We start from the raw sequence: 24,489 nt of genomic DNA, 5'->3' as shown, positions 1-24,489 counted from the left end.
AGCAACCTCGTCCCTAGCACCTCGTCCCTAACACCTCGTCCGTAAGTAGTATATTTATTATTGTTAACGCCGAAAACACCAATGCAGTAAATCGACTTTCCTTGGTCGGAGCACGGAGCCTGCGCCGGGCGACCCTTGTAGGGCCAATATGCACTACAGCCGCCCCGGCGCCCTGCCTACAGCCACGCCGCCGCCCGCCTATTCCCGCTATTACTTACGACCTACGCCCCTTCACCTGGGAGGTCCCTCTGCTGTCTGGTCTCTGCTCTCGACTCACTCACTCTTCACTCCTTTTGAAAGTCGTCCGCGCGCCTCTGTCTTCCTGCTGTTCCCAGAGCCCCATCCGAAAGAGCAGATCTCTCCTTCCTTTGGCGCTGCTCGTCTTTGCATGCCATCAGATAAGAACTAGCTAGCCGCGGGCGCCATATTTCTTTTCTTGGTGTATTTTGTTACAACAGCGTTTAGATATCTATTCATGTTTTGCTTTCGTCCACAGTCTCCCCTCCTGCCGCCGGTTCCGCACGCCATTGCCACCAATATTCCAAGAAACCCTTCGAATTTGGTGCAAGGAAAAGCTAATTAAATTGATCGCCATTCCATCCCTCCGCGCCTTCAGCTAGTGGCAATCTCGAGTCCAAGGCGCCCGTCATGGACATCCCGAGCCGGGGGCCAAGGTTGCCCGAGATATATGTCCACGACTCGAGCACCGATCGATTTCGGACCTCGAGCAGATCCAGCTCTTACACTTCATCCTCCTCTGCAACATCTGCCATCCCAATGTCGATACCAAATGCGCGGGACCCGGTACCCCCACCACTGCCGCCCCCGAAACACCTCCCGGATATTGCATCTGGTGGGAACAACGGCCCTGATCTAGCTTGGAGGTATGGGAATATGCACAGCGACTATGGGAGTTCGGGTTCTTCGGTAGCGCCGGGATCGAGTCTCTATGGGAGCTTTGCGAGCAGGAAAACTTCAATGGACGACCGCCCAGATTACTCACGGCGTACCGACTCGACGGCTACGATCAAAGGAGATCATGGGCGGGAGCAAGGCTATCCTCGAGATGAGGGGTACTCGAGTCTCTCGGGAACAAGTATCGAGTCGTTCAAGTCAGTATATCCTCCTCGCGAGAATTGTTCAGCATGGCAGGGGTCGCAGGAGGCCCTCTGTGTATGCCCGGTGCTGTGGGGGATTTTCGGTGTATTACTTTATAATGTGCTCTGAGGTTTCTCTTGCTGACAGCTATTGTGCATAGGTCGAAATTCCAAAATTCCCCGTCTACGAGATCTACCTTCCAAAGCTCTATCCACGATAAATTCCAATCAAATACACAGGCTTACGACAAATCGTTGCTGCAAAAGCTGGATTCTCGAAGAACAAATGATAGCAAAACCCCACCACGGAGTTATTCCAAACTCCCAACTTTCAGCTCTTCTGCAAACGATGTGTCACCAACGCGACGAGCTGTGGATCATATCCATCCGACCCAGCTGAAGCCTTTATCGTTACCAATACTCGGCGGCCGATTAGACTATGTAGAGAGTCCTATAGCACTGTCGCAGTACGGAGATACACCGCTGTCATCTGCGGTATCACCTCGAAATCCTTTTCCGCGTGTTGAGCTACAAACTCAATTTGATTACAGGTCGCCGAGAGATGTATCAGAATGTGATAGATCCCCTCATCCTTATGTTAGAGGGTCGGGGAGTAGCTCGGCAATGAGCGTTGGGGATGACACCTCGAGTGTGACGAGTCGGCGCAGAGAAAGTTATGACCGAAGAGTTTCTCCCGACCATGATGTAGACTTCCATATGGAAGAGGCGGGGCTTAGACGGCTTAACATTGATGATTATGCCGCCAGGTCAGATCCTTATTCGCCTGGTGCGACTACGAGTCTGAAACGGCGTGCCTCCTCGCCACCAGTAGAAGATGGTCCGTCGTTGCATACAGTTGGCAGTGCGAGTGACCTATTCCGAAGGCGAGAGTCTGCATCGCGGTGCTCACCCACTCCACGTCTGCATTCTACATCAGGGTCTGTGTCATCCGCCGCTTCGGGGGCGAGAAATAACTCGTATTCTTCCTCTACCTTATCAATTGGCACTGGTAGTATAACTAGCATGAGTTCCTATGGGCGTCTGTCACCTGGTGGAGTTTCTCCGGGCTCAACAGACGTCACGGACTCTCCGTATGTTAGCTCGATATCCTTGAACACGAGCCCTCGAGGCTCCTATTCCAACGCAAGCCAGCAGCGTAACATATCAGAAGCTCGGCTTCTCATAAGTTCTCGCGAAATGGCCGATAGCATGGGGAATGGAAAGCTCAACGGCATACCGAAGATCCAAGGTGTCTTTATGTGTGAATGCTGCCCGAAGAAACCGAAGAAATTCGACACCCAAGAAGATCTAGAGTAAATTTCCCTGCATATCCTCTTCTCACAATTTTGCTAACATACATTTAGCGGACATGAACAGGAAAAGCAATACCAGTGTGCCTACTGCCATAACCGATTCAAGAACAAAAACGAGGCCGAAAGGCATCAAAACTCGCTCCATCTCCGGAGGCATTCTTGGTCGTGCGCAGCACTCTCGGGCTATCCCGCAGCATTCCATGCGTCTTCAAGCCGGCCGAATGAAGCGGATACATGCGGATACTGTGGTGAAGACTTTCCACGCTCTGGTATCTCGTCACCGTCCGCCGGACCTCAGGTTGCTATTGCTACAGAACGGGATTGGAATGCCCGAATTGCGCATTTACAAGAAATGCACAAGTTTGGCGAGTGCAATCATGCGAAGAAATTCTTCCGGGCAGATCACTTCAGGCAGCATTTGAAGCACAGTCATGCAGGCACTAGTGGTAAGTGGACGAACATGCTCGAGAATGCGTGTATGAAAGATGAGCCGCTCCCCGAGCCGATCAGAGGTCCCGAAAGGGTGGTCCCGGGAAGTGGTAGGGTATCAAGGATTACCGAAGAGGAGGAGAATCCCTAATTCGGGCTCCTCAGGGGAAGCGAACGAACGCTTTCAGACATGAATCAGATGTTACGAAGACGAAGAGGAGTAACGAGAGCAGAGTGAATGAGTGACCAAAAAATCATTTTAACGGCCGTCTACGAGATACCCGGTTCGCTGTTATTTACCGGCATTGCTTGCGTATCAACATCATATTGGTGGCTTTTTGAGTGGCACGAGCGGTACATAAACCGCATATTTCTATTCTCACACCACATTTTTATCCCCCCAAGAAACGAGGGAATGGCATCAGCGCACTTGCATTGGCGTCTGGTGTAGCAATCATTATCATATCATCGTCATTTGAGTATACTTCCACCAGCAATATCTATAATCGGCCGGCAACACATAGGGTTGAATGGTCTGAAAGGATGGTTGGTCAATGGGATGGGATGGGTACAGGAAGGGAACGGATGGGAATGGGCCGATGGAGGTTGGTTATAGGTATTCTTGGTGGTACATAGAGTATTTCACCCTGTTTAGGCGTTTGCGGTCGCTTGGGGCCTTGCAAGAGTCGCACGATATTTGGGTCCAGGAAGCAGCTCAAGGCCTTAAGATATTAATGAGAAATGATACAAGTATGAATATACTTTTATGCTGATAGCCCTCTTATCTTTTCGTTTCTCATAATTCCTTTTTCTCTAGTTTCTCGATTTCAACCTATCCACTGACACCGTCGTTAGCTTCCTTGTCCCTTTCATTTACTCTTCCGCCCTTCCGTCTCCTTGTCACTATCTCCTCCTACAGAGTCCAGTTATGCTACGATGCACATCGCTTGTTTCGGCCGACACTTCCATCGCAATCAAATTGCAGGATCACAATTAACTTCCGCCTCATAATTACCAAGCACCCGGCTGCACCACCCGCACCCCCCGAACACGCCTTGCCAAGCAAAACAAGTTCTACGAAAACAAGTTTACGACTTGTGAACTAACCATAGACATACGAAAGTACTTCGTACCTTCTCCTATTTCCTTACGCCACACAGTCGCATCATCCTCATCCAGACCGCCTAACGGCGCCACCCTCTCGTGGAGAAATAGGGCAAGTGCCGCGCCCCTTGTGTGCATGCCACCCCCTTTTTCTTCTCGATCCTCGTACATCGGTCAGTCCGCCCTCGTGGTATAAGTGACTTCTTCCGTGAACTGTTCCTCATCCTCGTCAAACACATGTGATAATTCTCCGCTCCTTCCTTAGACGGGCGGCCGTTGAGAACTCGAGGGGGGAAGTGGAAGGGTTTATTGATCCTTCGAGGCTTCGCTTGTGGTGATGAGTACGTAGGGTTGGCTGGCATACTACGTAAGTTTACCTATGGAGAGCCTCCGTTTCGTAGATCTTGCTGATGCGGTGGAATCCTACGGCACGTCCGATGGAGCTCCAACATGTAGTGTCATGCTTACCTAGAGTATATGACAGGTTCCTTCCATCGTAAAGGCTGGATATTGGAGTGAATGATGTGCATATTTGTATGTATGGCTGGGGTAAGGTAGTACTACGTAACGGCTTGTCAAATCTACGAGCTTGAAGGAATGCCGTCGGGAGATACGGTTACGACCGTAAGCGAGGTGATGTTACGTATGATGCATTTTTTCTAGGCAAATATTTCCATTGAATGGTTTACGTTATGATGATTATCGAGGGCATTAATGATCCCGGAATGGTACCCTAAAGAGTGGACTATGTACCCGCGACAATAGATATGGGTGTGCATATAGCGCTGCCAATACACGTCCATTCTAGACTACACTTCCTTGTTGAGATTAGGGAGGGATATGGAGTTGAAATAAGGTACAATCCAGTAAGGGGCGCGCTGTGGTACGATTTTATCATTCCACATCTCTTGTATGCTGAGCACAACTACGTACTCACGGGTCTGAACACATCCGGCGGTGAATAATTACCTACCCATTCTAAGAGAATACCCCAATCATATAGTCATTAGAGACAGTTTTCTAGTTCAACTCTCCACCCTGTTCAATTTATGTACTTTGGACTTCAAACCGCAATAAAAGGGGGGCAGTAGCGTCCTCGCTTAACGACTTGCACAAGATATGCCAGTTATTGCACCCATTGAAATCGCGGTTACTACAGTGCTGCAAAGCTAACAATCAACGCTGAAAGTTAAATGCAAATTGTACTGAAGTGTGGGGTGGAGGTTCCACACATTTCCCTGCTAAGATCTATTGCTACGCCGTTAAAAGCGCCAATTTCTTGACGATGGAGGGAACTACTCTGATCTACACATATGCGTTCATAATCAGATAAAGGAAACGGTAGAACCATTATTTTATAATTGTTGACAGTGTCTCCGCTAATGCTTCCATCCATAACAAGGATGCCTCAAAACTCCAGACCCAATTCCATCGCCTGAAACACGCCATAATGAAATTAGCCCCCCGATGTATCCATTTTGTCCTGTCTAGCGTCCTTCGCCTTCTGCCTCATACCATCTCTCCACGCATCAATCCGTGCCTTCAATTCCGTATTCGGGATCACATCCTCAATTTTCAAGGGCGAACGGTTGAATGGGTCGTGGGGGTCGCTCAGCAGATGACTACGAATGGTGCTACGATCTAGAACCATCTTGCTAACAGGTAAGGTCACGGGGTCTGTCATCAATGTCGCTAACAGCGGGTCTTCGAATTCGTCGGGGATCTCGCCCAGATCTCCTTCATCCTGGTCCTCGAGCTCTTTAGCTTTTGCGAATCGCCTTTTCAGGCTTTCCCACGCGGCCATATCCTCGTGTGATCTCATATTATACCGCTCCATAATGCGAGATGCGTTGTCGAAGTTGATGGGTTTGTATGATCGACCATCACGAGCAACGGCTTCGACAAACCGGTCCGAAACACCCAAGTGAAGATAGATATCGACGAACTCACTGAGCAGAGTTCTCGGTTCAAAAAAGTATTTCTTGGGGTCTTTGACTTTGAGATTGGCTGACTTCGGGCCAACAATGGTATCGAGGGTATAATCCACCATTGCTGCCACTCGGTCAATAATCTCTGGCATCGTAAATGATGCACTCAGCGTCTTCGTGAAAAGCTTCATCATTGACACCGTCTCATTTGTCAGTTGCATATAAGACTGAGCTTGGCCCTCAAGAGTTTGCAATTCCTCCTCCTTCGTTGCTCGCTGTTCCCCAGCAAGAGATGGGTTGTCTAGTTCTTGTTGGAGGTCGTGGATCTTTGGAAATTTCGTTAGCGCCTCATCGAGGACATAGGTTGCATCATTCATTAGGAGATTGACAAATTGCAAGAAAAATTCGGTGTTCGTCCTTATTTTGTATTAGCTATGCTCGTGTCGGAATTGAGTCTCAAACTCACTTGCTCTCTTGCGTTAGCCTTTGACGGTAGATATCATTTGACCAAATACACTTGATGACTTGAAATATTTCGTATCGAATATTGAATTTGTCGTAAAATTGGGTGTGCGCCCCGGTTGATTCAACCTCTGTGTGATATCAGCAACATATTAAAAAGCCCTAACCAAAAGGCAGCGTACCGATGTAGAATTTAATTAACGCGTGAAGTAGGTGGTCATTGGCGAACCTCGTGCCAATGAGGGAATCGCCCAAGACTCCCTTAGTACGGTGATAGACGGGCCATGTGCCGTGGAATAGAAGAGAAACAAGTTTCGCCTTTAGGTAAGGGTTTTTGATATATTCGGAGTTCGTTAGGAAGGTAATACACAAATGAATTATCTCGTCGCCAATGGCTGATATCATCACATCTGGTACAAATCTACGCCACCGGTTAATTCGAAACATGAATCCCAAAGGAGTGGATCTTACCGGAAGATAAAGTTGAAATTCCCCACAATATCCTCAAGGACATATTCGGGCAGGAACCTGAAAGCATCTGGCTGTTCTGCTTTCAGGGGCAATCTGGACTTGTTAGTATTATACCCTCACGATCTAGCTAGGGGTCATACTCAATAGTTTTGTCTGGGGTGTAGTCTGATTGCGTCGCAATCCTTAGGAGCCAAACGGTGACATATCTCATGAATAATAACGACCTGGTCTGCATCTGCTTGTCCAAAAGAACGCCTTCAATGGCGAATTTGAATTGCATAGCCTTTTCCAGCACATCAGTAAACTTCCTGATCTGTTCCTCAAGTCTCGCGCTGTTCATGGGGTTCTATACCGTGTTAGCTCTATCATATAAGCAAGATCCGGGGGAAGTACATTTGCAAACTTAGGTCGCTCATTCTCCATCTCACCAATTTTGGAATTCAAGTACTTGATGTCCTTGTCCAAGGATTTAAGGGTTGCATTTGTCGCCTCGCTACCGTAGTGGTGAGCGGCCAGGGTTAGGAAGAAGACCTCCGAGATGAAGTTCGAAGTGCCCTCAGCCTCCGTCTTATAGTACTCATCAGAGGCGTTCTGGTCAGCATTCAACTTCGTCTCTGATTCAATGTCGACACGCGGACGGCGTCTTAGATAGTCCACATCAATCTTCGATATCTTCGAGAATGTAGCATCCATGAAGGGCTCGCAGAGGCCGTCAAGTACCACTGTAACATTCATGAGAAAAGCATCCGAAGATAACTGCGTCGGGTCCGGCCGTAACGCTCGGCGTTTGTGGTTTGAGTTCACAATATATGCGAACCAATCCAAAGTTTTATTCTTTGAAGATGGGCTGGCTCGAACGAAATGATTGATGATATCAAGCAGATCTCTCTGATGAGTCTGCAATGTCATTCTAAGCGCTTCTTGAGATGTGTGGATATGCCGCTTATCCATTGTTTTTGGTCCAGAAAAATACTCCCTAGCGACTTCCGGCTGCAGTGGCGAGATTCTGAAGAAGGGTCCTAGAAGTGTATGTTTCTCGATCCCTGGAGCCGATGTTGCCATCTGGAAGAGAGGGTCTTCGGCAATGGCTGTTACCAAGCGGGGAAATTGTGAAACCTGTTTTAATGCCTATGATCTAGATTAGCACGATGTATACGTACCTATGAATTAATGGCAAGGCTCACATTGATGTATGGCTTGTAATTATCACTCATGGTCATGGTTGAGAGCTGCAAACTCAGACCGGCAATAGCTTTCATCAGCATCGGCTTCACAGTATCATCTTCGTCAAACCGAGATACAGCTTCGGCTAAGAAGTCTGGACATATACCCTTGTCCGCTCCAGCTTCGTTGAGTAGATAAGGCGTCAACGAGTCTGTTGACGGATTTGGGTCGCGGCTAGAAAGTCAGCCAAATGCTCTACACTTCCAACATGTTTACTGACCCATAGAGTTCTGGCATTTCCACGGCAAATATGCAGTTACTCATACATAACCGTTTCGCTTCCTTAAGTACTTCATCCTTCCCATTCGAAGTACCTCGTATACCCTTCAAAGCCTTAGTTATCCGTTTCCAGCATGGCAGTAGGTAGTCAAGGATCGATATATTGTTCGGGACGCTTGATGCTGCCTCTAGAATCGCTGAGTCTAGCCTATCTGTGGTGAAGCTGAGAGGAGACTGTTCCTCTTCCAACTCTGATCTGAGATTCGGCAGGTATGTGAGTTTGTGATTTGAGGAATCCACCTTCTGTGCCGGGTCTAAAGTAATGCGGAAAATCTGTCCCAGTACCCTATTCGCGTAATTATCCAGGCTCTCATCGGTTGATGGCGATGCAAGCTTGCGAATAGGAACTCGTGGGGAAGTCTGCACGTCTGATTCAGCTCGCCGACGCTTTAATGTTTTAGCTTCTGATGCTTCTCTTACGGTGGCAGCGCTGGCCCCATTTGAAGGACGGGTAGTCAACTTCGAGAATGGGTTTTCAGACGGTGTGGCTGCGGATGTTGAGGCAGGTGTGACATTGATCTTGGGTTTGGGCGTGGACTCGACTTGTTCGGAAGCTTTAGGAGCTGGAGCTGGAGATGAAGATGCCGAGGCGCTTCCTCCCTGTGCTGGCGACCCAGACCTTGGAGTGGGTGTTGATGGGCCAGACAGTTTCTCTAGACGTCGCCGCCGGATCTATAGACGCAGAGGTGTTAGCCACTTCGATCTAGTATCAGCTCGGCGATTAAGTCTAACCTGGTCCATCTTCTCCTTATCTGGAGCTTCCGGGGCGTTTGGGGGCCCATTATCGTTCTGGTCGTTATCCATGATGCAGATAGGATATTGTCTTCAAATGATGTGAAGAATCACAGCCAATACGCTGGAGAAGGAATGGGTGATGGCAGCCTCGTCGGTCAGTCGGGAATCCCCATGCGACGTCCAGCGTCCAGTGGCTTTAGCGATAACGCTTGCTAATCAGTAGCAGGACTCCAGTAGTGCACAGGCACGCGCATTGGGCGACTCGGAAGTTGGAACCCGTTGGAAGTTTCGAAGCTCCGACGAAGTGTTAGAGACGAAGATGTGGACTAGCAGTAAATCCCCTTTTTTGTTGGTTACTCTAAGAATATCTTCAATACACTGTAAGATATATAAATGGTTAAGCTCTTTGTGACCAACGTAGGACGGTGTGCACCCTTCGTATATAGTGGCACAGCGGCAGAGTGATTGCTCTCTACCTACCTACTTAGGTACCTAAGGTAGGAACTCAAAGATGGGATTAAACTACAATCCACTATCATAGAAGCCTATTTTTGGGGCCTTGCCTTATTATTCGCACCCTATTTTACCTGGATTAAGGAGAGACCCTACTTCGTATTCATTCAGGAAGCTAAGTTATTTGGAATTATGACATATCCTTATATACCTTACCTATCCTAGCAGTCCCCTCAACAGCTTCGATTATTGCGTAGGGGGTTTATAATGGATTGGTTGGGAAGGACGACCTACAATGTCATATATAGTGCATGCTCACTCCACTTTTGAGATACCGATCAATTAATGCCTCTCACCAAGCGCGCGATTGACGATTCTGAATCTTGCGTTGTATTTAGGGCATTGCATCAAACTAATAAGGTTGTGGAGGGAAGAGGCTTCTCCAGTTATGCCAGAAAATTTACAATGAAGGTTTATCTATTATGCCTTTACTCGCATGAAACCAGCGACATATGAACGGCGCAAAAATGCTGTAACCCCAGACGCCATGCTCCCTAACTATTCCCAAGTTATACAACGAACGTACAACGCAGTACCTCTCGTATCAAGACCTTCTCTGCCCTAATTCCGATAACCTCTTGCAGTTCCTCATCTCCATCGAGCGCGCTTTGTTTATCTTGTTTGCATCTTGGAAGAACCATCCCTGGCCCTCTTGGACCAACCTATTCCTAGCCTCCTCCTCTTGGGCACAGTGGATCCTCAGCTCTTGGACATACTGGATATCCGCGTTCTGATCTAGTGATTGGAAATTTCGAGGTGTAAAATTTTCCACTTCAACGGGATTAACCCAGTATTCGACTTTATAGTTCCTTGAATGGCGAGCCAAGGTCTGTGGTGGTTCGGGACCATCAAATATCATTGTAGGGCCTCTGCTTGACGAATCCGAATCGGAGAAGATAGAGGATAGCAGCGGCAGAATGAAAATGAGTAGGAGTGGTAAAATCCCCGTCAAGATACTTTGCAGCGAAGGTGCAGGTTCTTCTGGCGCATTCGGATCTCGCGGTCTCCTTCGAGGCCTGGCTCCTCCAAACTGGTGCACCCTAACACCAGGGCCGCCATTTAAGTTGAAGACAAATCCCGGTCCATTATCAAACATTCCACCACCTTGAGGGATTCATTAGCCTGGGCCCATAATCTTTTCATAGAGCAAACTTACCACCGAAGGGTCCAAACCCACCTCCTCCCATCCCGCCACTGAAGAATCTTTGGAACATCTCTTCCGGGCTTATCTCCTCCTCCCACATCGATCCACCACCAGCTGCTCCTCCCGGCCCTCTCGACGCCCGTTGACCAAATCCGGAGAACGGATTCTGCGGTGCCGATCCTCCTCCAAATCTACTATCTGGATCCCCGCCGTATTTATCGTATTTCGTTCTCTTTTCTTTGTCACCTAGCACTCCAAAGGCCCTACTCACCATCTTAAATGCCTCGTCTGCGTGTTCATGTCCATTCTTATCCGGATGCGTCAGCAGACTCATCTTCCTATACGCCTTCTTTATCTCCGTATCTGTGACCGTGGTTTTGACAGTCTCCAGGCCCAAAATTTCGTAAAACGCCGTCGGCTGGCATCTTCGTACACGTATAACGGCGGCCTTCTGATCGAGTGTGTATGTCCTGTCTTGGTTCCCTTGATTATGATCCCGATTTTTTGCTGTCCCGTTCCCCTTGGCATCAGCACCAGAAGCTGTTGCTGAGGGCATTGCGCCGCCCTTGTTCTTCTTTGGGCAATGAATCTGTGAAGGCAAGGCGAAGGGGGTGAATATAAGAACGCAGTTGAAACCGGAAAACGAGATAGCGACGCTGTGGCGGTGGTTGCTTGGTAGCTTGATTTTGTTCTGGCCACGGCGACGGAAGCCTGTGTCGCGAAGGCGGTCTCTGGTTTCGTCCTTAGCTAACACATAGTACGTTGAATGTAATGACAGGGGTACAGGGATCCTCGAGGAACGCAATCCGAGTATGCACGTGATGTTGAAATTCCGAGACTCCGTCATCGAAGCTTCTCTACCACCTCGGAACGAAATATTTAGTCGAATATCTCCATTGAAAGGTGAATCTTGACCGAAAAATACTCAATTCCTACTCATAGTAGGGACTAAGCTTATTTCAATATCGCCCATAGCAAGTCAAAATGTCAACCGAAAATGAAGACGTTCAAAAGACTAAAAGAACCATCCTCTCGTATCCAATGAATTGGGGCAGTATGTCAATTCCTTCAGTAATACTACATATATCTACGTATTAACATTCTCCACAGAGTCATCCTTACCTCCAGCCCTCCTAGCAACTCTCATAACAGCCCTCCATGCGAAACCCTTCCAGCCATTACCCATGCTCTTCCCACCACTACTCCTCTTCGGCTCCTATCTGAATCTCTCTTCCTTCGTCGTGGATTCCGCAGGCATGACAGCTGCGTGGTCGGGCCTATATCTTTTATTAGCGAGTAGGAGGAAGAATTCGGGACGAAACAGGGTGTCTAGTCGATTCAGCGCGAGAGGTCTGACGAGAGGCAGTGCGATGATGCTTGCTGGATGTAATGTAGTCGGTGGTGGGGTTACCTATGCCTTTGGAAACCGGTCAGAGCTCGATAAGAGAACGATTTAGGGCCGCAACGGGGCTGGACATGTATGATTATAATCTATAGGAGGGAAGAAGGGCCCTGTACAAAGCTGGGCATTGTTGTAAGACTACGAGGCTACTGAACGAACCGGATTTTCAACTTCACAACGTCAAATACATCGTCCGCCCTACCATCATTATAGAAGGATCTATTTTAGTGTCTCGCCGCTATGAGATCCGGAAGAATAGCTATCGCGCCTGGGACTACTCGATCACGGGGTGGAAGCGACCTCCAGCACCTCCTGTGGTAATTATGCGGGTTGTAGGCGGTGACTACCAACCGGTCTGTCCATCCTCCTCGCCAAAACCAACAACAAAAACAAAAGGGGGATCGCGAAATAAATTCAACTTAATCCTACATCGCGTTTTCTATTTTTCTAGAAGAAAAAAAATAGTTTAAAATGGCAAAAGAGTTCGGCCCGGTGTCGATTGCCTACATCTCTTGTCGTTTTTTGTTCGTTGTTGCTTTGTTGTTATTTCCTTTTTTTCCCCAATCGTCCCTGGCGATAACGAAGTACAATTTGACCAGAACACACTTGACCAAGTGCCACGCCCTTGTACTCGTTAAAGGATATTTGCTTGTTTGGCCATATATATTTAAGGAGGGGTTTTGGTCGCTAAAAACCTCACTTCCTCCCCTTTTTATTTTTGACATGAGCCTTCTGAAGTTCAATCAGGGCCCTAGAAGATATAGTAGCGATTGGCAAGTGATCAAGCGACCAAGGCATAGTTTGGCCGCCAAACCGGGCTAGCTTCCCATCAAACTTAATAGCCGTTCAAAATTCCTGCGTCGAATGGATGCCTACAAATAGATAGGGGAGGTAATCTGCATAAATATAAGATTCTAAGCTGTAGAAATAATACAAGTGCAAACTGTGTTGAAGCCTTTCAGATCTTTCCACTATTTTCATCCGTTCTCGACGAGAAAAAAGCACCCTAATTAGAGCCCAAATTCGATGCTCACAAGGATTCATCGACTATAGGTATGCAAAAGACTTCATCGAGGTAAAATTGCCTTCGTTATTGGCAATATATTTCTCCCGTTATTTCCGTCCGCTGACTTTTCTGCTCGTGGTTCCCTACTTAATACTCGATAACCTCCCCTATGTAATGCAACCTAATATAACCCACAACGCCGAATACGCCCGCTTCCGAATAGCTAAGAAGCAGGCAAATATATAATGCTCCACCACGGTTCATCAAACAACGATATGTACAACTACTCCATTTCAGCGTCCAAACGACGCAAGCCACAACTCATGAATCAAAGTACCCGCAACCAGTATGTTCCCGAGTGAAGCACAATTCGAGCAGTCCCCTCTTCCATATACAATTTCTACAATTCCATATAAAGCCCCCATGAACTCAAGACTGCCCAGACCAGTACAAAGCGCCTGGACAATAGTAGATTGCCCTGTAGGTTCTGCAAAGACGGTATTATCGAGTATTGTGCGTCCTCCGATGAAGAGAGCGGCGACCATGACCACCAGAGAAACATTCTTAGCATGCTCAGATGGGTGCGAGTGATAATAATTCCAGAGCAAGAGCCCAAATAAGAGGACAAGAGCCTGGCATAAATGACGCATACGAACGCCCTGTACTGAGGCTTTCTGACGACCGTTCTCAGTGCTACTTAGTGAGAAGGCGCTGTTGAAAAGATCCGCCAAATCATCACCGGCCTCTTGAGGGGGGCTTGGCGGAAAGAATTTGGGCGGAGCAAATTCAATATGCTGGCGTGGTTTGATGTTCTCAACAAGCTTCGTTTCTCCAGCACTTGAGTCCACATCCAAATTTCTCCGAGTCACGCTATTGAAAAAGTTATCCTTGGTCTCTTGAGAAGCGACTCGTAATCGCGGTTGATTTGGAGGATTTCGAAGTCGGTGAGCTGGTGTTATTGGCGCTGGTGGGACTTTATACCAGAATGGAGATGGCTGATCATGAACAGGAGTTTGTCCGAATGGCTGGGGTTCCGCATTTACTTGCCGGGCGCGGGCAGGGTTAAATGCACGATGTTGCGTTTCGGGGGCAGATGGAGACCAGTCCATCTCTGATTGGATATCCGGATCATTGCGTTGTTGCATATGAACTGGGACTTGCCCCGTCTTAAGGTAATGTGCCGCTTCACTTTCAGTCATATCTAGTAGAGACGGGGTTGTTCTAGCTATAGGAAAGACTTCCCGAGTTTTCGAAAGACTGAGAGATGGGGAAGGTGTGGGACGCTCTCTCAAAGTGGGGGACGGTTTCCACAATGAAGGTGACAGTGGTGACAGAGGGCGATGTTTCGTCGAGGGGGCTGCACCTATCTGATCGAGGGCAGAGCTCATTCCGCCCATGTCCTGGCTGGGGCTGCTAGACATAGACCTTGGTCCGACGTAGGCAAGCTTCTCAGGTGTGGAAGTCCAGAGAGGGGTCATGTCAACCTTGAGGGAGCGTTGTGCCATAATAGCCAACTATACTTTATTAGTGAAGGCACATTGGGAGGCGTAGGGAGATACTTACCGCAGCATTGAAGCCTAGTGAAACAATGTGAGCTGCAATAGTAGCTTCACTGTTAGGATCCGCGAGGACCCCCGTTCCCATAATATGATATGTGAGCGAACGAGTTACCACCATTATGCCCTGGAATTTGTACCAGTTCGCGAATCCATTTATGTGGTTCATAAAGCCCCTGTTGGCTTCCTTAAACTTGGGGTTCCACCATAGTGAAGAAATGGTGCAACATAGACTCCACCATGCCCAAGGGCTTGAGGTTGCCGCGGATATCAGAGCGCCAAACAAGGAGAGCAGAGTCGGCTGAAGGTAGGGTTTGAGGGCTGGTAGTGGGCTGAGCTGAGCAGCTGCAAGTAGCGCTATGCCATTCCACATAAACTGCCCCAAAAGACCTGCATACCAAAGAAGCCGCCCTGTATCGACGAAGGATATGCTATAAGAATTTGCCTTCGTCCTTCTCGATCGAGACTTCTGCATCAATTGCCTAAGATAATCTGATTTGGCGATCTTGCCGGCCTGACGCATCCGCTCGAGGACCCTTGGTTCGCAATCTTCGCAAACTTGAGGATACCGTCTTTCAAGGTCCTCTTTGTATTTGAAGTATTTCCGCTCCATTTCTCGATACTGAGGATGTGCCGGGTCTGTTTCCACATAGTACTGAGCAAGTGATGATGTGTATAAATGCTGGTTCTTCAGGCATGTTTGGCAGAAGAGTGTCACATCGGACTCTTGGGAAGCAGGTGGAGAATCTGGCCCGGGAATGGCATATTGGCGTTTGGCAGGTGCGGCATAGTCTGTAGCAACAGGAGGATCTGTAATTTCACCATTCTATTCCACGCGTTAACATTGAATCTATTACGGTGATAAATAAGTTGGGCCTGTACGTACCTCATCCAAAAAGTTCATCGAGTCGCAATAGCCACATTCCCACTTCGTAATGAGCCCGTCATATTTGATGCCGGACTTCTTGTTGCAATAGAAGCACACAAGGTTCTTCCTACGGAGAGAGGGAGCCATAGGTCCATGACTTGGTGTCGCTGCGTCGAAAAAATACTGAAACTGAGGAACTGACGGTGCTGACGGCGCTGCGCGTGTGACAATTCTGCCGTCCATGGCTGAACCCTTGGCAGCCTTCGATTGGCGGTGACGGATTGGCTGCTGCATGTTGATGCCTTGAAACAGGGCCTGAAGAGGAGGGATCAACAACAAATATAGAGAAACTAAGTACCATGAAAGGGAGAGAAATAGAAAGAGGATAGAATGAACTCATGAGGGGTAGAGAAACATAATGAGAGTGTCTCAATTGCGTCTAAGAAAGCTTCTTGTAGCTCAACTGCAGTGCACAATACTAACGGTTCTCTGACAATAACACACGCGTCTTAACAATAGTAATGCTCTTGTCCTCTAAATGCAAGAAGGGAAAGTGAGAGTGTGAGAGTGTAAGACTGTTATTGCGTACTCGATTAATGATATTTTTAAGTAACTATACGGAGGTGGTCATATTTTTGTATGTGGTCAAGGCGAGAAGATGGGGTTCGGCGGATGGAGAGAGATCGCACTTGCACGACATCTCTCATTCACACATTCACCTAAAAAAACCCTCCTAGATGGAGACAGCTACTTACCACCATGCAATCCTATTTCTATACCTCTGATCGCAGTCGCAAGAACCTATGATTTCTATCCCCGTCCACGTCGCCCACTCAGAGATTATCGCATCCAGAAACCTTACTATTTCAGCCTCGTGTCAACATGGCCACTATCTCAGCCTTACGTCTGCTTGTAGCTGCGATTGTCCTCGCAATCACTACGGCATTTGTAAGATAAACACCCGAATATATTATCCTTTCACTAATAGTGTACCGTATAGCTCCGACTCCTTTATATATTTTCTACTATCCAGCCCCACCGAAATCCTCATGTCAAATATCCCAAGACTACACCCTCGCATATGGTAATAGTCCTGGGCTCGGGGGGGCATACTGCTGAGATGATGTCCCTCATGCGAGATGTAGACCCCCGGAGATACAAGCATCGTACCTACATTGTGTCCTCTGGAGACGGGTTCTCCTCCAGCAAAGCCTTCGAAATCGAAAAGCGTATCCAAACGAAATACACCGCGACAGGGATCCGTATAACCACTAGCGGAGAGGATGACCCTGTGACGGGAGTATGGGATATCAAAGTTGTACCGCGAGCAAGAAAAATACACCAGCCTCTTTATACTGCACCGTTCTCTTCGTTGTGGTGCTTGGTTGGTTGCTTGCGAGTATTATGCGAGACAGCTAGGGAATCCAAGGTGTCGCCAGGCGCGTTTCCAGACATTATCCTCACAAATGGACCTGCCACGGCAGTCATAGTCGCTTTGGCTGCTATGTTGTTGAAATATATTGGTGTAGCGCCGCTATGGACAATGAAGACAATCTATGTGGAGAGCTGGGCGAGAGTGAAGACGTTGAGTTTAAGTGGAAAGATTTTATTGAGCCTTCGAGTCTGTGATAGGTTCATTGTACAGTGGGAGGCGTTATCTAAAGCGATCAATGGCGGTACTGGAAGGAAGAGAGTAGAGTGGGGCGGATTTCTGGTCGAATAGTGAGTCTAGTTACTGATACTCTAGCTTTTCTACTTTTGCCATAGCCATTGCTATTCTATAAGTTTGCTAAATTAGCAGCTAAGCATAAGATCCCGTGTTTAATCATTATTCTTCTTTATTCGTTTCATAGGGAGCTACTACGCATACCTAGCCCAAATTCCATGGAAGCAACACATTAACACACTAGAAGCCACCTTGGATAATGTCCCTTCTTTCAACTTTGTGGACCGACTGACTATAAACCGATGATATTCTGAATGACCAACTGCCCCTGATTCACTGAGAAATCTAAAGGCTAGCAAATGTTTATAGTAACGAAATGAACTTTCAGATGTTGGTCACGTTAGGTTCACAGTTGGAGGCCGCCTCTCGAAGAGGGGACAACAATACTATAATATAAGTACATTCCCCTAAAATGTTACACTGAAGAGCTCCGAGCTCTAAACTCAAAGCCACATGTTCTTCCTATACTAATCCGGGTTCTTCAGCAAGAGGATCCACGTCTTCTTCTACTGCATCATCAGGCGTTGGGACACTCGTATACGCAGCTTCTCGCAGCCTGTCCATTTCCCCAACATTCTTCGTCGCCCACTCCATCCAATCCGCATAGATCTTGTCTTCCAATCCCATCGAAACCTCCAAAACCCCTTTGCCGAAGTATGCGCCAGTCCATAATGCCTCCTCTTTGGCGACTCGACGTTCAACCTCTTCCTCGTGTCGTAGTGCATAGAATTCCTTCCGCGCAATATCATAAGCTTCGGCTTTGCTCCTCCCATTATACATAAGCCAGAGTTGCCTTTGTACGACACTGAAAACTCGTTAGAACATTTGGGGCCTCGAGACATTTGTATATCCTCACCTCTCCCCGCTTAAAGGCATTCCTGGTTGCCGTATCCTGGACCAGTCGTGTTTTTGCCCGTCTCGTCCATCATTTTCCAGTACTACCCGAGGCCTTGCTAGCTCCCAGGGGTGGTCTTTGTGGAATTGCCGTCTCAATCGATCCTCTTCATACTCGATTATCTGCGGTTGGAACATCTTGCTCGGTTTCCGGATTCGAGAATTGTGCTTCTGTGCCCGATGTTGAGCAGGCTGTGTCCGGGTCAAGATCTCTCCAGGAGGAATCGATCCAATAGTGTTATACCATACTGGCGGTTGACTTGTGCTGTTGGCTTCTAGGAGACGTGATGCGGTTTGGTACACTCTCGCGGGCCTTAGACTGCGGCCTCCCATCTTGACGAATGACAATTGATGACCACTGCTATGGAATTAGTTTGGCGTATACAGATAATCGAAGGCTGCTCACATACATTCCGTATCAAGACACAGGCTGGGAGCTGGAGCTTTTTGAGATGGTCGCGAGGTTGTCCGTTCGTCAGAACATTTCGGACGGGGTTGGCACGGACCGCGAACTAAATTTCCGTCTCAACTTGTCGCGAGAATTGTGGTAGCTCAGGATTTCGCAGAACGGTTTGAACACCAAAACACCGCCCCTTTCACAGTCGCCATTCGAGAGAGACCTGGGGGGTATCTGTATTGGGATCATAGCCCCTATGCTTCTGCAGTGACAGTGACTGCATCTCACAATGTCAGGCGGCTCATGTCCGTCCTCTGTACCTCGTCCTCAACGGCTGCCTCCGTCGCCTCAAAGGTAGCCCCCCGACAAGCGCTATCCTTCCTATATCCTATCGAGTTCCAGAATCGATGGCCTCGTCCAAGACGCAGCGGCCGCCGTCAAGCCGCCTCCAAAATGATATTAAACACTGCTCCAGGACTCGAAGCTTGGTTCATAAGCTCCCTAGCCAGCGCTGGCAATTGCTACAAGCACAATCCAAAGAAACCCCAGTCTCCCCCATTTTTCTCATCCCAGAGACCAAAAATATCAATTGGCAGGGAATTGGCGCACAACACTCCTTTCCGGCGCCAGCAATCGACCGGAGGTGCGAAATGTCGGAAGGAAGAGGAAGAGGACGATGGATTTCTCGCGCAGCCGAATCACACGCGAGAGGAGCTTATGGAATTGGTGGACCAGTACGATGGACAGCCCTTTACCTTTGCAGATGAAATACCATTTACCAAACGTCCGAGCCGTTATCAGCCTCCCGACGGCCCTCATCTTACTGTTTCTGATAAGGCTGAAGACGAATGGCCCCCTGTATACCAGGCGTGGCCTGCGGATCCGCAGACGAAGATCAAGCTCAATGAGCTGGACAAGGTGATTACAAATCGTTATGGGGATCCTGAGATAGCGTACCAATTGTACAGAGAACTTCCGAAGCCGCGAGCACCGTACCTTGAGGCTACAGTTCGACACAGATTGCTTCGATGTTTGTCCACTGTGGAGCGTAAAGACGAAATTTCGATGCTTAGATATCTATCCGTCGTGGATGATATGAAGAACTCGGCTATACCCCTATCAACAACGGAGTGGAATAGTGCGATATCCTTCATTTCCCGGTATGTGGCTAGATCAACAGAGGTTGAGGTTGAAGCTGCATTGAACTTATGGAAAGAGATGGAACAGGTAGCTCTGGTTAAAGCGAGCGACGCTACTTTCAATATCCTCTTTGATGTTGCCTGTAAGGCTGGCAAGTTTACCCTTGCAGATATGGTCTATAACGAAATGGCGGCTCGTGGCCTCGAATACAATCGCTTTCATCATGTCAGTCTCATCCATTATCATGGATTGAAGAAAGACGGCGATGGTGCTCGGGCGGCATACAAGACCCTTGTAGACGCCGGAGAGGTCGTCGACACCGTTGTGTTGAATTCAATGATATCCGCCCTCATTTCCTCATGTGAACCGAATGCAGCAGAGAATATATACGAGCGGATGAAGAAGATACATTTTTCGCAGACAGAACCTCGATTACCTCCCAATGACTTCATCAAACAGCGCCGAATAACCCGGACATTAAAACAAATGGCACAGAAGATCAAAATCGACCCACACAAGAGGGAGAGGTTCCAAATTAGGTCTATTATCGCTCCAGACGTTCACACCTATCGGATTTTGGTGAACTACTTTGCTGTTGAAGCTGGCGAGTTGTCTAAAGCAGCCAAACTCCTGGAAGAAATGAAATCGTTTGGATTACCCGTCCATGGGGCATTATTCCTGGCACTTTTGAAAGGATTTGCTATCCATGGCGGGATTCGGTATACCGAGTGGACTGAGGAGAGACTCGAAAGTGTTTGGCGGACGTTCCTTCGAGCAATAGATGGCGATACTAATGACTTGTACATTAATAGATGGATGGTGACATGGGCGTTGAATGCTTTTGCGAAGTGCTCGGGAAAGTCCAGAACGATGGCCGTTTGGGAAGAAGTGAGAGAGAAGTGGCAGCCTGACGAGCTAGAATTAGATTTCGTTCTGGGTACCTTGCGCCCTCTGCTTGAGGCCAAGGATATGGCGGAGGCACGTCATGATTGGATTCTAGGATCGTTGTAAATATTTTAAGCCAGTCATTACAATGTATATGTATCGCCTAATACTTGTTAGCAAGAGTTAGCACTCGAGCGCTTAGCTACATTTCACAAATTTTGACTCGATATTTTAGTCTCTAGCCCAATGTATCACTTATACAGTACATTTAGATCTAACTATATCTTGTTTCTATAATTTTCATCTAATCCTCGTGTGAAATTCGCCTTTGAAACCCTTGTAAGGCAAGCATACCTCATGTGACCTGGCGCTCCTTCGCGACTCGATTTGCCCCACAGGTCACGTATTAGAACTCAAACGCAACCTCACGCGTCAAGTTCAACATCAGATCATCCAAACCCTCTGCCCCAGACACACTGGCTGTTAGATTTAGGATCCATAGTAGAGGCGTCCTGCTTGGCATGATGACTTCCCCCAAGGCCGGAAAGCGCAAACACAGCACTTTCGGCGGACCAGTTTCTCCCCCGCCATTGCGCCGTAAAGTCCAGTCCACCACAACGCGTACGTTGTTCAGGCGTTCTTATTAGATTTTCAGTTTCAACTAATACATATTCAGAGACTGCGGTTGCCTCGTTCTTTACCCCAACCTCTCAAAAGCCTCCAGAGAAGATTATCTGGCAGGAACGGGCCCCCAGTGATGATACACCTAGTACTCTACTTGTTGGCAAATATATAGCTGCAGATGATTCAGCTTCAACTACCAAAGCTGGCGATAGCAAGAGGAACAAAATAGCTGCATTTGATTTTGTAAGTACTGTGTTGTATTTATTCTACAATAGCAACTCTAACATGAGGTCATCACATAGGATTCGACCCTAATCCAGACTTCTTCTGGCAAAAGGTTCGCCTCTGATAGCGCTGACTGGAAGTGGTGGCATCCTTCTGTACCTGGCCGGCTCCGGAAGTTATATTTGGAAGAAGGGTATGCTTCATTTACTGAATATACCAGCAAACCAAGAAGCTGATGACGGTTTAGGTATAGGGTTGTGGTAGTCAGCAACCAGGCGGGCTTAACTTTGAAACCAGATTCGAAAGCTCCAAAATCACTACAGACAAAGGTTGACTCGTTCAAGGCCAAAGTCTCTGCGGTCTTCAATCAGCTGGACCTCCCCATCAGCATCTACGCAGCTACAGCAAAGGATATCTACCGCAAACCGAGGCCTGGAATGTGGACAGAAATCCTAGATGACTACGACCTTCAACCGTCCGAGGTGGACTTTGAACATTCAATATTCGTTGGCGATGCTGGGGGACGTCACGCAGAAGCGGGAAGGCCGAAAGATTTCTCATGTTCTGATCGGTATAGCTCAAACTCTCCACTACATGGATTGTGCGCTCACATACGATAGGAATTTTGCTGAGAATATCGGTATCAAATTTTATTCGCCCGAGGAGTACTTTCTCGATGAGGCGCCGAAACCATTCACGCGCACCTTTGAGCCTTCGGAATACCTACCGGACTCTACGGCTAAAGGTTCGTCAAGATGTAACCCTTAACCATTAACCGCCTGATCCACGATAACTTATTCTCGTCTAGCTATCGCATCTTTTACTCGGAAGAATGATCAGGACCTCGTTATCTTTTGTGGTAGCCCAGGCTCCGGAAAATCCACATTCTATTGGAAGATGTTGCAACCTCTGGGCTACGTGAGAATCAACCAAGATATCCTAAAGACGGTACGTCCTCTCTGATCCTGCCAATGAACACCATTCTGATAATTGAGAAGCGGGAGAAGTGTCTCAAGGTAGCGGAAGAATACTTGAGGGAGGGCAAGTCTGTGGCCGTCGGTACGTGTGCAATACCTGCTGCACCTGCTGGCGACGGGCATGAGCGTACTGACTCTATATACTCCAGACAACACCAATGCTGATTCCGACGTCCGAAGTAAGTGGGTAGCACTCGCTGCAAAGCATTCCGTGCCGATCCGCTGTGTACATTTCACAGCGCCAGTGCCAGTCTGTGAGCACAACGATGCTGTGCGAGCGTTTAACAAAAGCGTATGTGCCCTTAACCCCCCCGTCATCCTTCCCATCTCAAGGCAAGGATGCTGACGCAGAGCTTTGTCACATGTGGGAATGTTTACGATGTTCGACCGGGCATTTTACTGATGAGACCGATAGATGAATCCCGAGAAGCGTAGCATCCTCTCCAGCGTGGCGTTCAGGAGTTTTACTTCCCGATATCAACCACCGAAACTCAGTGAGGGGTTTGAAGATATTATCGAAATTGCTTTCAAGGTGCGGCGATTATGAATCAGATTCCCGTTCAGGTTTTGCAAGACTGACCCTGCCTCCTGCGTACAGTTTGAAGGCAGCCAAGAGGAGAAAGACATCTGGACACAACATTGGGCTTGAAACGCTCGCTGCGCAGCGCTCAATGACGTGTCTGAATATCACAACCGCATCACACGCCCCTGTCAATGGCATGCGACTCACTTTGCGATGGCAGATATTAATCGGCATGTCGTATGCAGGCCACATTACGAGGATTAATTAATAAATTCCCCGACGCAAACAACGAAAAATTCTGTTTACAGAGTAGCTGTCGTAACCGGTCCGAATTAGGCCAAATCGCAATTGAGCCTAATACCTAGGGCTTGGTCTCCACCTTTGCGACATGTGTGGTAACCGGGGGGCTATTTTGAGGAATTCTAGAATTGTCAGGTTCCTCGCGCTTAGAGGTTCTAGACAAAGTGACTGACTGTTGAGTATATTGGGGGGCGACAGAAAGATATGCAGGATGAGGTCTCGACTCTCAAGAGAGATGGAGGAACCCGAAAGGGAGAGATGCCTCTCATCAGAGTGGGCCTCGGTATCAGAAGCCGATTCTTTTTACAATTCCCAGCTCTCACGGAAACCCTCCGGTATTGTGGGAAAGGCAATATGGAAATCCCAACTTCCCGACTGGGACCTGGGCGTTCCTCACATGGGGGATGAAATAATTGTTGAGCAGATCGAACTACCTGCAGCATTTGCTAGATCGTGCAGTAGTACAAAGTAGAGAAAACTGTTGATTTACAACCGACTGTGAGCCCACTCTTATCCATAATATCCTGACGGCGGCGTTCTCCACAAGCGCGCATTATCTGTAAGGACATGTACCTTACAGATCTACGTACCTACGGAGTAATTAAGAAGGCGGCGATCAATAATAGATGACAGGAACCCAGGCCAGAGAAAGCAGGATCGATCTCCAACGGTCCATGGCTGCATGGGCTGGCCGCCGTTGCGATCGATCACCGTTTCTACTACTACCGAGGGCACAGGGTAAAATCAAGATGCATTTTTGCTCCCTATTTCAGTCTTCATGTGGCATGTGGAGAAGCAAGCATGAAGCCTTCTGCAAGTTCGCACAGGAGGAGGGAGGGAATATCCGTCGCTGGTGGTGGCCATTACGATGTCCATAGTTTCCAGGAACTCTGAAGATATCACCTCTGTGTGCCCTATTTTGGAATAAAAGTGTATGTGCACATGATTGTTAGCCGCAACTTGGTGTCGCTGGGTGTCTGAGACTTCGCACGTGAGCCGTGGGAGCTGGTGTTGTGACCCGGGAGCTTGCGAGTGGGCAGAGGACGAGCAGGGAGAGAGAGGGGGGTTTATTACTTGCGTTGGTCCGGTTGTGCTGTGCTGTGTTGGTGCAGTGTTTGTTGTATTGTTACAGTAGGTAGGTAGTATCAGTGTCGGTTGTGATGTGTTTGTGTTTTGTGTTTGTGTGTGTTGTATGGTGCTGTGTTGGAAGTTGGCTGCAGTGCTGTGTTGGTGTGGTGCCACAGGGAGCCGTAGGGCTCTTTTCACC

The 24,489-nt window shown here is 48.1% G+C and overlaps 9 protein-coding genes across 9 annotated transcripts; 5 read left to right on the top strand and 4 right to left on the bottom strand.

Annotated features, from left to right (window-relative positions):
- Positions 1-648: 648 nt before the first annotated feature.
- On the top strand, positions 649-2,990 carry BP5553_05224 (uncharacterized protein; the record flags this gene model as incomplete). Its single annotated transcript, XM_032013847.1, has 3 exons — positions 649-1,112; positions 1,259-2,410; positions 2,462-2,990. 3 exons carry the CDS (start codon positions 649-651, stop codon positions 2,988-2,990), a joined length of 2,145 nt encoding a protein of 714 aa, XP_031870447.1.
- Positions 2,991-5,399: 2,409 nt separating this feature from the next.
- On the bottom strand, positions 5,400-9,111 carry BP5553_05223 (Uncharacterized protein; the record flags this gene model as incomplete). The annotated part of the gene is made up of 9 exons (XM_032013846.1): positions 5,400-6,288; positions 6,338-6,464; positions 6,516-6,754; positions 6,805-6,897; positions 6,945-7,150; positions 7,198-7,932; positions 7,989-8,202; positions 8,249-8,979; positions 9,040-9,111. The coding sequence occupies 9 exons, from the start codon at positions 9,109-9,111 to the stop codon at positions 5,400-5,402; spliced, it is 3,306 nt and encodes a 1,101-aa protein (XP_031870446.1).
- A 988-nt stretch (positions 9,112-10,099) lies between these two features.
- Positions 10,100-11,255, bottom strand: BP5553_05222 (Chaperone J-domain-containing protein; the record flags this gene model as incomplete). The annotated part of the gene is made up of 2 exons (XM_032013845.1): positions 10,100-10,659; positions 10,712-11,255. The coding sequence occupies 2 exons, from the start codon at positions 11,253-11,255 to the stop codon at positions 10,100-10,102; spliced, it is 1,104 nt and encodes a 367-aa protein (XP_031870445.1).
- A 428-nt stretch (positions 11,256-11,683) lies between these two features.
- Positions 11,684-12,156, top strand: BP5553_05221 (Uncharacterized protein; the record flags this gene model as incomplete). The annotated part of the gene is made up of 2 exons (XM_032013844.1): positions 11,684-11,753; positions 11,810-12,156. 2 exons carry the CDS (start codon positions 11,684-11,686, stop codon positions 12,154-12,156), a joined length of 417 nt encoding a protein of 138 aa, XP_031870444.1.
- Positions 12,157-13,400: 1,244 nt separating this feature from the next.
- Positions 13,401-15,825, bottom strand: BP5553_05220 (uncharacterized protein; the record flags this gene model as incomplete). The annotated part of the gene is made up of 3 exons (XM_032013843.1): positions 13,401-14,621; positions 14,671-15,489; positions 15,550-15,825. 3 exons carry the CDS (start codon positions 15,823-15,825, stop codon positions 13,401-13,403), a joined length of 2,316 nt encoding a protein of 771 aa, XP_031870443.1.
- Positions 15,826-16,413: 588 nt separating this feature from the next.
- On the top strand, positions 16,414-17,254 carry BP5553_05219 (UDP-N-acetylglucosamine transferase subunit ALG14; the record flags this gene model as incomplete). Its single annotated transcript, XM_032013842.1, has 2 exons — positions 16,414-16,479; positions 16,532-17,254. The coding sequence occupies 2 exons, from the start codon at positions 16,414-16,416 to the stop codon at positions 17,252-17,254; spliced, it is 789 nt and encodes a 262-aa protein (XP_031870442.1).
- A 465-nt stretch (positions 17,255-17,719) lies between these two features.
- Positions 17,720-18,484, bottom strand: BP5553_05218 (uncharacterized protein; the record flags this gene model as incomplete). Its single annotated transcript, XM_032013841.1, has 2 exons — positions 17,720-18,062; positions 18,114-18,484. The coding sequence occupies 2 exons, from the start codon at positions 18,482-18,484 to the stop codon at positions 17,720-17,722; spliced, it is 714 nt and encodes a 237-aa protein (XP_031870441.1).
- Positions 18,485-18,851: 367 nt separating this feature from the next.
- BP5553_05217 (Uncharacterized protein) lies at positions 18,852-20,699 on the top strand (the record flags this gene model as incomplete). Its single annotated transcript, XM_032013840.1, has 1 exon — positions 18,852-20,699. One exon carries the CDS (start codon positions 18,852-18,854, stop codon positions 20,697-20,699), a length of 1,848 nt encoding a protein of 615 aa, XP_031870440.1.
- Positions 20,700-21,097: 398 nt separating this feature from the next.
- BP5553_05216 (HAD-like protein) lies at positions 21,098-22,946 on the top strand (the record flags this gene model as incomplete). Its single annotated transcript, XM_032013839.1, has 10 exons — positions 21,098-21,194; positions 21,250-21,440; positions 21,500-21,615; positions 21,670-21,993; positions 22,043-22,167; positions 22,231-22,370; positions 22,421-22,481; positions 22,549-22,578; positions 22,639-22,691; positions 22,815-22,946. The coding sequence occupies 10 exons, from the start codon at positions 21,098-21,100 to the stop codon at positions 22,944-22,946; spliced, it is 1,269 nt and encodes a 422-aa protein (XP_031870439.1).
- Positions 22,947-24,489: the final 1,543 nt, after the last annotated feature.

The sequence above is a fragment of the Venustampulla echinocandica genome (assembly GCF_003357145.1).
Source record: "Venustampulla echinocandica strain BP 5553 chromosome Unknown scaffold_2, whole genome shotgun sequence".
NCBI lineage: Eukaryota > Fungi > Ascomycota > Leotiomycetes > Helotiales > Pleuroascaceae > Venustampulla > Venustampulla echinocandica.
This window is presented reverse-complemented; position numbering and strand designations above follow the sequence as displayed.